General features: G+C 33.6%; 1 protein-coding gene across 1 annotated transcript; it reads left to right on the plus strand.

Moving 5' to 3' along the window:
- Positions 1-1822: 1822 nt before the first annotated feature.
- LOC109002787 (plasma membrane ATPase 4) lies at positions 1823-10342 on the plus strand. Its single transcript, XM_018980680.2, has 16 exons — positions 1823-2136; positions 5128-5247; positions 5355-5591; positions 5718-6479; positions 6572-6694; positions 6783-6887; positions 6977-7121; positions 7225-7389; positions 7634-7872; positions 7971-8003; positions 8102-8183; positions 8274-8434; positions 8884-9057; positions 9405-9587; positions 9701-9882; positions 10005-10342. The coding sequence occupies exons 1-16, from the start codon at positions 2080-2082 to the stop codon at positions 10099-10101; spliced, it is 2865 nt and encodes a 954-aa protein (XP_018836225.1). The 5' UTR covers positions 1823-2079; the 3' UTR covers positions 10102-10342.
- The last annotated feature ends 722 nt before the right edge of the window (positions 10343-11064 follow it).

The raw sequence follows: 11064 nt of genomic DNA on the forward strand, positions 1-11064 counted from the left end.
TTTCCTTTTGAACAACATTTAAGATACAAAATCATATTCTGATTACATATCAAATATACTATTAATTTAAATATAAATAGGATTTTGTGAAGTCTATGTGAACTTTTCCTTTTGGATATAAAAATAGTCTTTATCCATCTCATTTCATCTTATCTCATCATTACAATTTTATCAAATTATCATATAAAATATAATAAACAATTCAATTTTTTTAAATATCAAACAATAATAATATTAAAAATAACATTTTATTTAACTTATCTAAAATCATCTCATCTCACTGTCGAAACTATATCTAATGATCTAGGAAGAAAAAAAAATAAGCACACGTACGTGTTATTTTAGAAAAATTTTAGAAATCTTTAGACATTTTTTTCTCTTCAATGGGAGCCTATTTGAACCCCAAAATTATTCCATCTCTGATTTTTTTTAACAAAATGACTTTTAAAAAATCAAACAAATATAGTAATTCAATAATATTTTTATTTAATTTCTTCTATTTTCTTTAACAAAATCTAATAAATATCTCTATTCAAACTATTTTATTAATATTTACAAGATTTTAATATAATCTAGAGATCTCCAAACGTGCCTAATTTCTTATACTTGACAGTTCTAAGATGGTGAACAGAGTTTTCAACACAATACTTCTTTATCTAATAATATTTTTATTTTATTTTATTTTCTTTAAACAAAATTCAACAAATATCTCTGGTCAACTATTTCATTAGTATGTACAAAATTTTAATATACTACAGAGATGTCCAAACGTACCTAATTTCTTATAGTTGACGGTTCTAAGATCGTGAACAGAGTTTTCAACACAATACTTCTTAGTACTGTTAGGTTGTGCTCAACAGTAACAATTGGGCGTAAAATTCAACTGTTTTATTTATTTTTTCACATTTTTTTATCCTCTAAATATTTTTAAAAAATAAAAAAATAACAGTACTCTAATAGTTATTTTTTTAATCAATAAGTAAAAATAAAATAAAAAATAAAAAATATATGAACGATCAAAACTTTTTATCATTATTCATACTTCTTTATACAGGATGACACACTTAAAAAAAAATTAAAAAAAAATCCCGAGAATCCGAGCGACGAGCACTAAACATGGCAATCAGAAGTGAGTTGAGGTGAGGCTACGCAAACGAGAGACTGGGTATAAACTTTCCAAGTTGTGTAAAACCTATTTAAATGGTTTAAAGAAAAACATAGGTTTGCCTACAAAATATTACAAACCCGACCACCTCAAACGAAACAACCACGCGCGGCATAGGATGGGTGCGGGAAGTCAAAGGAGGTAAGGAAGAATAGGGAAACAGCATAAATGCCATATACGGGAAAATAATTTAAACATAATATTTTTTTATAATATTTATATTATTATGTTCTAAATAAAAAGTATCTTTATAAAATATCTTATTAAAATAACATAATTTTATAAAAATAATCTTATTTTATAATATTATTATGTAATGAATTGTACAATAGAAAAATTCTATTTGTAATTTTTATTTAAAAATTGTATGTACAAATTTTTCATTAAATAAAAAAATATAATTATAATAAAAATATTATTATAATTTTAAAAAAATTTAAAAATAAAACTAACTAAATTTGTAATGTGCAGCATTGCTCTGTACAATATATTGTATGATGATATCATTAGTAACTTAAAGTGCGGGTTGGTTCGGGGGGACTAGGGGCCGTATGCGTTGGGTCCCACTCCCAGAGACTCGTTCCAATATTGAAGTCTTCTTGTGGAGAGCAAAACTCTGGGTTGGCATATAAAAATCAAAACGAGCGAGCCAGGAAATTAGGAAAGCCAAAGCAAAGCGAAACTCCTCATCATCATACCGTCCTACACAATTCTTGCTACTATACCACTCTTTCACACTCTCTCTCTCTCTCTCTCTCTGCTTTTTATTTGTTTTTTTTCTTTCGGTATTATTCCGTTACTGTGGTTGTAGTTTTTTCACTATATATATAATGTCTGTCTAGTATAAATTCCGGCCTCTCTCGTTTTAAGGGATTAGGTTTCTTATATCCTGAGCTCGTCTCCAAGCTTCCAACATGGGTGGCGATAAGGGCATCAGTCTCGAGGAGATCAAGAACGAGTCCGTTGATCTGGTACGCTCTCTCTCTCTCTCTCTCTCTCATACACACACTCTCTCACACTATATATGTCTGTTTGGTTCCCGGCAAAACTGACAGGATTAAAATGTTTTTACGCTTTGTTTTTGTTCTGATATACTAACGGATTCAATACCAGCAACACATGCATGTTCATCATAGTGTTTGTTTCCTCAATATTTTTTGTTTTGGAGCTTGCAAAATTTGAGAAGGCATTTCACGATTGTATGTATTCTTATTTGTGTTCTGGGTTTTGTGAGATGTTATTCGATTCTTTTGGGTGATGTAGATTTGGGTTTTCGTGAGGAACATTTTTGAATATGATTTCACCTGTTTTTTTTTCATTCAATTAATCCAGTGAATGCCAGGGAGAGATCTTTTTGTGTGTTAGCGGTAGTGCTAGTAATATTCCTCAATCTCGAGGTTAATTTCGAAATCGCAAAAAGATACTTCTTCCAGTTAAGGTACTCGGTGCCGTACGTTTCGGCGATTTCCGTTTCGACGGCGTGACTTTTTGCCTGTGACCTATCGGCGATGATCGTGTCGATAGATTGCATGAAGGACGGAACCTTTTCTAAAGCTACAGTGACTGCATCAGGTTCGTTCTGACACGTGACCCCACTTTCTTGTGGGACCAAGGACATGGCTTGGACGGTCCTGATGCCACTGTTTCTCTTCGTAAAACATCTCTAGGGTTTCCATCGCATCACACAAAGTAGAAAAAAGGTTGAAAAAAAGAAAATCTGTTATCTGTGCACCCAATCACATGGAATCCGCGGCTTGACAACGCACGCTTCGATCACAGAACATGGCTGTGTAGGGAATCAACCGTGAGGTTGTTTCCCACTTTTGTCATCACCCGCTACCTCAAGCGCGTGTTTGACACGGAAGGCAATTACATTGTTTTATCGTTGAATTGATAGTCTACTTACATTAAAGAACCTTAGTATTACAAATAGTAAGTATTCTGTCGTTGCGTCTTTTGTTTATATCGTACTGGTCTGCTGCTCTTTCTTCTCGTATTGTGTATGGTTGCGTTATTTTTTAGACTTTATAATACTTCCGTGGTACTTTTTGTACCTTGGTTTATTATATTGTTTTTGGGTGAAAAGGGTCCACAATCGGTTCGGATCCCTAAGCAGCCTAGTTTTATATAGTTAATGAAAACGGATTTCAAAATTGAAACCGGTTGAAGTCGAGGAAAAGGGGATGATTTTCACGTGGTTCTCGTATCTTACAAATAAACCTACTAAAGTTGTTGGTAATTTTTTAACATAACTGGATCTTGTCATTTCTAGTAAGTTTATAATAGATTTCTTGGTTGGTATATTTGTTTTTTTTTTTTTAGAGTTGGAAAATGGGGTTTTGAACCAAGACCTCTATTTTAAAAGAGCTTTGCTACACAACCTCCATCACACTCCACACTCCACACTTTTTTAAATTTTTTAAATTTTTAATATTTTTTTTAAATTTTTTTTTGAGTTTATTCTTTTTAAATTATTTTAAATTTTTTATTCATTATTTATATAATAAATATTTAATAAAAGAAAAAAATAATAAAAATTAAAAATAATGTAGAGTGTGGAGGTTGTATGAATAGTAAGAGGTTGAGTAGATTTTTTGATTTTAAAAACTGTGAGTTATACCAATCAGATTACAGAACTATAATATTTGTTTGACTTTGTTAATGTTATATTAGTAAAATAAGCTTATGGAGATGTAAAATTTGGTTTTACCATCATACCATGAAAACCAGTGTGGGTAACCCTACACTACTGTTCCAACTCAGACATGGTCCGTCTGATCTGAGCAAATTATAGAAAAATAATTGTTACGTATACTTTTCTATCTCTAGATTATAAGTATTTTATATATTGCCTTTCGATTTAACGATACTGACATATTGTTTGAACATATATATTACCACCGATTATTAAATAATACCTTTTATTGAGATGTGAGAGTTCAGATGTGTTTTTATTTTTTTAGATTAGTTTTTTATTAAAAAAATATTTCATTTAATCATTTAAAACTCGTTTGTTTTCAGAGATGAGATAAGATAAGTTGAGGTTAAAGTTAAAAAGTTGAATAAATTATTATTAAAATATATTTTTTAATATTATTTTTATTTTAGAATTTGAAACAATAGAATTGTTTATTTTATTTTGTATTGGAAGCTGAGAAAGTTGTAATGATTAGATGAGATGAGATGAGATGAGATGTTTCTTAAAAATAAAAGAGCCATTCATTATAATTTTTCTTAATTTTTATATAAAATATAATAAACAATTCAATTTTTTCAAATCTCAAAACAATAATAATATTAAAAAGTAATATTTTAATAATATTTTATTCAACTTTCATTTCAACTCATTATTCAAACCTATCAGACTAGGTTTGTGTACTAAGAATACTCTACTACTATTCATTATTTTATTATTATTTTTTACTTATTTTTTACTGCTATTCATTACTTTTCATTACTATTCAATATTCAATTATTACTTTTTCATTATTTTTTCACTACTATTTACAACTCTTCTCAACACTTATTTAAATGATTTGAATTGGATAGAAGATGAAAAAAAAATTGCATTGGTGGTAACAAAAGAACAATAGAAAGCCTAACAATTACGTATTTTAGGTCTCATTTAGTTATACGAATCATCTCATCTTATTTTATCTAATCATTATAACGTTCTCAAACTCTTATACAAAATTTAATAAACAATTCAATTTTTTAAATTCTAAGATAAAAATAATATTTTAACAATATTTTATTCAAATTTTCATCTTATCTAACCAAAGGATGAGTCTTTTTAATATTACTATAAAGAAATTAATTTAGACGTGAATCTTCGTAAAGGTGACCAAGAACAGCATGACGAGTTACAGCCGATTAATTGCACTCAAATTACGAGAACACTTTCTGTCTACTCATCTATTTATCATGAAGAATTATGAATATTGGTTGTTTATCATTAACAGGAACGAATTCCTATTGAGGAAGTGTTCGAGCAGTTGAAATGTTCACGGGAAGGTCTATCGTCCGAGGAAGGAGCCAACAGGCTTCTAGTTTTTGGACCCAACAAGCTAGAAGAGAAGAAGGTCCTCTACGTAGCCTCTAATAGGATGGCTATTGTTTCCTCTTCATTTTGCTGTTCTATCTTTTTCTTTTGTGTTGGTATGCAATGATTTCATGTTTTTTCTAACAGGAAAGCAAACTTCTCAAGTTTTTGGGTTTTATGTGGAATCCATTGTCTTGGGTCATGGAAGCTGCCGCTATCATGGCTATAGCCTTGGCAAATGGCAGTGGAAGGCCTCCAGATTGGCAGGACTTTGTTGGTATCGTGGTTCTATTGTTGATCAACTCCACAATCAGTTTTATCGAAGAAAACAATGCTGGTAATGCAGCTGCAGCCCTTATGGCTGGTCTTGCTCCCAAGACTAAGGTGAAAAACACATAATTAGAAACTTCGTGTGCTTAAGCTAGTTTTACTCTCTCTCTCTCTCTCTCTCTCTCTCTCTCTCTCACGGGAGCTTTTGGCATGATTGTTTCTTGTGGCGATATGATGCAGGTTCTGAGAGATGGTCGATGGAGTGAACAAGATGCTGCCATGTTGGTTCCTGGAGATATTATCAGCATCAAATTGGGAGATATTATTCCTGCTGATGCTCGTCTTTTAGAGGGTGATCCGTTAAAAATTGATCAATCTGCTCTTACTGGAGAATCCCTTCCTGTTACAAAGAACCCATCAGATGAAGTATTTTCTGGATCAACATGTAAACAGGGTGAAATAGAAGCAGTCGTGATCGCCACTGGTGTCCACACATTTTTTGGAAAAGCCGCACATTTGGTCGATAGCACCAATCAAGTTGGGCACTTCCAGAAAGTTCTCACTGCAATTGGTAATTTCTGCATTTGTTCGATTGCTGTTGGAATAATCATTGAGATTATTGTCATGTACCCAATACAACATCGCAAGTATAGGGATGGAATTGACAATCTGCTGGTTCTCTTGATTGGGGGAATTCCCATTGCCATGCCTACTGTTTTGTCTGTCACAATGGCTATTGGTTCCCACAGACTCTCTCAACAGGGTGCCATTACAAAGAGAATGACTGCAATTGAGGAAATGGCTGGCATGGATGTTCTCTGCAGTGACAAAACTGGGACTCTAACCTTGAATAAGTTGACCGTTGATAGAAATTTGATTGAAGTGTTTGCGAAGGGTGTGGAGAAAGAGCATGTTATCCTTCTCGCAGCGAGGGCTTCTAGGACTGAAAATCAAGATGCCATTGATGCTGCTATTGTAGGGATGCTTGCAGATCCGAAAGAGGTATGATTCTGAACCCTCTGGTGTTGAACTGATTAGCATATATAATTTTTTGAGAATCTTGATGTATGTCTATGTGATTGTTAATTCGACAGGCGCGAGCTGGTGCTAGAGAGATTCATTTCTTTCCATTCAACCCTGTAGATAAGAGGACTGCTCTTACCTACATTGATGATAATGGAAATTGGCACCGTGCTAGTAAAGGTGCTCCTGAGCAGGTAACATGGTTTTTCACATTTTGTCTTAAGTTATAAGAAACTGTTTACCGAATAATTATTCATGTGTTTCTATTCTCTTTAAAAACAGATAATAACCCTTTGCAACTGCAAGGACGACGTTAGGAAAAGGGTTCATGCAGTGATTGATAAATTTGCTGAACGCGGTCTTCGATCTTTAGCTGTTGCAAGACAGGTTTGGTCCAGTGTAGTATTTATGTATATCAAATTCTGGCATTCGTCGAATAAAAAATCTTACTATTGCCTTTCTGAATTTTTCTCCAGGAAATACCTGAGAAAACAAAAGATAGCCCAGGGGCACCATGGCAGTTTGTTGGTTTGTTGCCTCTCTTTGATCCTCCCAGGCATGACAGTGCAGAAACCATCAGAAGAGCACTTAACCTTGGTGTGAATGTCAAGATGATCACAGGTATATCTCATTCAAACACTTGTCCTGTCCCCTTTATACTAGTATTTATTTTTTCTTGCTTTTTCATTGCTTAAGATTTATACACATTTCTCTCAATTTCCAGGGGACCAGCTTGCCATTGCTAAAGAAACAGGCCGAAGGCTTGGAATGGGAACAAATATGTACCCCTCTTCTTCATTGCTTGGACAAGACAAGGATGCTTCAATTGCAGCCCTCCCGGTAGATGAGTTGATCGAGAAGGCTGATGGATTTGCTGGAGTTTTTCCAGGTATGTATACGTTTTTATATTCTCCTTTCATCCACCCTGTTGTGTTCTTACTCTTTTCAGATGAACTAGGTTTAATTATTCTTCAACTACATATAGAATAATTCTTTTTATATTCCATTTTTGAATGCCTGCAATATAGATTCCTTATTCCCTTTTTTATGTGAACATTCACTGTTTTTCTATGTCAAATTCTTAATTTTACCTAACATTTTCCCACATTCTAACTTTCCTTTGAAATCGGTAGAACACAAATACGAAATTGTAAAGAAGCTGCAAGAGAGGAAGCACATTTGTGGAATGACAGGAGATGGTGTCAATGATGCGCCTGCTTTAAAGAAGGCAGATATTGGAATTGCTGTTGCTGATGCTACTGATGCTGCTAGAGGTGCTTCGGACATTGTCCTCACTGAACCTGGTTTGAGTGTCATCATTAGTGCTGTACTGACCAGCAGGGCTATTTTCCAGAGGATGAAGAATTACACAGTTAGTTACCTTTCATCATCTTTGATTGCTGATGGTTTATGGTTCAGTTATGTTTGAGAGGTGTCTAAGCTCACTTATTTTGTTTACTTTCTTTTCAGATATATGCAGTTTCAATCACTATTCGTATAGTGGTAAGTGTACTAATAATTTGAATTATAGTAGTTACGTTGTAATTTAACAAGTTCATCATAGATTCTAATACATTTACCAATTATTCTCAATCTGGCAGTTTGGCTTCCTGTTTATTGCTTTGATATGGAAGTTCGACTTTGCACCATTCATGGTTCTAATTATTGCCATCCTAAATGACGGTAAGACATGTTTTAAGCAACAACTGCGAATCTGTCTCTTCATCCATTGCTAACTTAGCAGGATCATGAGTCTGATTTTACTATCTCTAGGCACAATCATGACAATATCAAAGGATCGGGTAAAACCATCTCCACAGCCAGACAGCTGGAAGCTGAGAGAAATTTTTGCTACTGGCGTTGTGCTTGGAGGTTACTTGGCACTAATGACAGTGATATTCTTTTGGGTTATGAAAGATACCAACTTTTTCTCGGTAATTAATTATATATGCTTTCTTGCTCTTATTATTAAATAAACTTCAATTTCTCTGTCGCCACCCACAATCCTTGCATGTGGAAAAAGAAAAAACTAAAACTAATGCAAAGACATTGCCCCCACTTCACCTCTTTTGCTGATTGTACCTCCTTTATTTGGTTGATATGGCAAACGGCGAAGAGCTGGGAATTTTATCCATCAACCATATCATAATTTCACAAAGTCAAAAGTGTCTATTTATTTCACGTATTTTTCCTTCTTTCTTTTTCTTTTTCAATATTTTTAATCTTTTATTTGGTTGAAATTTCCACTTCCTCTCTCATTATTTGAGGCTCAACGGATAAAAGTGAGATAATAGAGGACTCTTGAGAATATGAGGATGGTACTGGAACTTAATAAAGTCTGATCAATTTTCATGATTTATTTACCATTTTTTTTTAAATGCAGGACAAATTTGGCGTGAGGCCATTAAGTGGCAACAATAGGGAAATGATGGCAGCCTTATACCTGCAAGTTAGTATTATAAGCCAGGCCCTTATTTTTGTCACAAGGTCTCGCAGCTGGTCCTTTATTGAACGACCTGGACTTCTCTTGCTCACTGCTTTTGTACTTGCTCAGCTGGTAAGTATTTAATCTTTTAAAGATCTCTCTCTTTTCTAGTTCTAGATGAAACTTGCATTGTCAAATTTCATCTTAGACAAGAGAAATGAAATTTGCAGTTTTAGAGTGTATAATAGTGAATCTTACTTTTTTCAAAAGGAGTGCACAAGATTTATACACTCTAAAACTGTATTTGACATTACTTGACGAAGATTACATTTTTTTTTTTGTTGTAACTTTTTCTTTCCAAGAAATTGATACTTTCTAGGCTAACTATATTGGAGTTAGTTCAACATTTATTTCCAGTAAACCAGTTAGTGAAATGATTTATTCTCTGTTTAACACAGTAACTGTACTGTAATTTGCAGGTAGCTACTTTCATAGCAGTCTATGCAAATTGGGGTTTTGCAAGGATAAAAGGAGCTGGGTGGGGTTGGGCTGGTGTAATCTGGCTTTATAGTATTGTAACATATGTTCCCCTTGATATCCTCAAATTTGCAATCCGCTACATTCTGAGTGGGAAGGCCTGGGATAACCTTTTGGAGAACAAGGTATGATTCTGAATCATTGTATTTTAAATGCTAGGCCTTATACTATTAGAATCATCTGTCTCATTCTGCTCTTGGTTTCCATTTAATTGTTTTCTGATTCCCATGCATAACAGACTGCCTTTACTACAAAGAAAGACTATGGCAAAGAAGAGAGAGAAGCACAGTGGGCAGCTGCGCAGAGGACCCTACATGGTCTCCAACCGCCTGAAACCAACAACCTTTTTGCTGATAAGAATAGTTACAGGGAGCTTTCAGAGATAGCAGAGCAAGCCAAACGACGGGCTGAGGTTGCAAGGTAAGCTTGTAATTTTAGTTGTTATATCTAAGAAAAATCTGCGAATGTCATTATTTTCTTATACAAATATGATAATATTTTATTCATTTAGTGCTAAAAATAACTTAAAATTGGATTGGCAGGCTAAGGGAGCTACATACGCTGAAGGGGCACGTTGAGTCAGTGGTGAAGCTGAAAGGATTAGACATCGATACAATCCAGCAACACTACACAGTTTAAAGAGCTAATAGAGTCTTCCTTAGAGAGAGATCTCTAAAGTGTGTCAGTGTCATGTTCTCCCAGAGGAAGCCGACTAAGATGATGAAGAAAGCTTAGAACTTTATCTTTAGTTCAGAGTGATAATCCTTTTGGTAAAATTCATATAGTTACTTTTCCTTTGTTATCTATAACAAGTGAAAGAGGAAGGGCACCATTCTCTTTTGAAGCGAAATGATATAATTTGCACAGCTTCTTTTTCTTCTCTCTCTCTCTCTCTCTCAAATGGTTTGAGTCTGCCACTTACAAGTTGGTGTATAAATACATCCACTTGATTGTATGGATCAGCACCATCATGAAAAATTCAAAACACAAAGATAACATAATGATAAGATAAAGGTTCAAACAAAGTGCAATATTTTCTGGCATAGAAATATTACGAAGAAACAAATCTCATCTAGTTCACAATAGCACAATTCACCTCGGTTTCAAGTCCTGTACCCCACCCGTCCAAGCTTAGCAGTGGCAGCAACATAAGCCCCTCCAGAGACAAAAAAGATTGACTGGCGGTGAATTGGCCTTTCCTTGCCGAACGTTCTTGTTCATGTTATCATATGTGGGAGGATTGGGGCAGATTTCTTATTTGTCGTTCACTTTTATAAAACTTTTCATTTCATTTTATTTTATCTCATCTAATCAGTATAATTCTTTTAAATTCTCATATAAAATAAAATAAATAATTTAATATTTTCAAATCTTAAAATAAAAAAAATATATTCTAATAATATTTTATTCAACTTTTAATTTTTATTTCAATTTACTTCAAACGTAAAAAAAAACAAAATTTTAGAGATACTTTGGCATTTGCCTGGTCGGATGGATCAATTTAGTATGGTTCGAAATTCACATACGTGGCATTCGTACGCAAGCAATATAATTGCAAAACTCATTTCCAATTGAAAAATTATACTCATCATATTTTCATCA

This window comes from Juglans regia, chromosome 8 (genome assembly GCF_001411555.2).
Source record: "Juglans regia cultivar Chandler chromosome 8, Walnut 2.0, whole genome shotgun sequence".
NCBI classification, from domain to species: Eukaryota; Viridiplantae; Streptophyta; class Magnoliopsida; order Fagales; family Juglandaceae; genus Juglans; species Juglans regia.

Excerpts from the sequence above, each read along its gene's own strand:
- LOC109002787 (XM_018980680.2), top strand. The coding sequence starts at position 2,080 with ATGGGTGGCGATAAGGGCATCAGTCTCGAGGAGATCAAGAACGAGTCC. Across the intron at positions 5,248-5,354 it reads ACAAGCTAGAAGAGAAGAAG|GAAAGCAAACTTCTCAAGTT; the intron begins GTCCTCTACGTA and ends TTTTTCTAACAG. Across the intron at positions 5,592-5,717 it reads GTCTTGCTCCCAAGACTAAG|GTTCTGAGAGATGGTCGATG; the intron begins GTGAAAAACACA and ends GATATGATGCAG.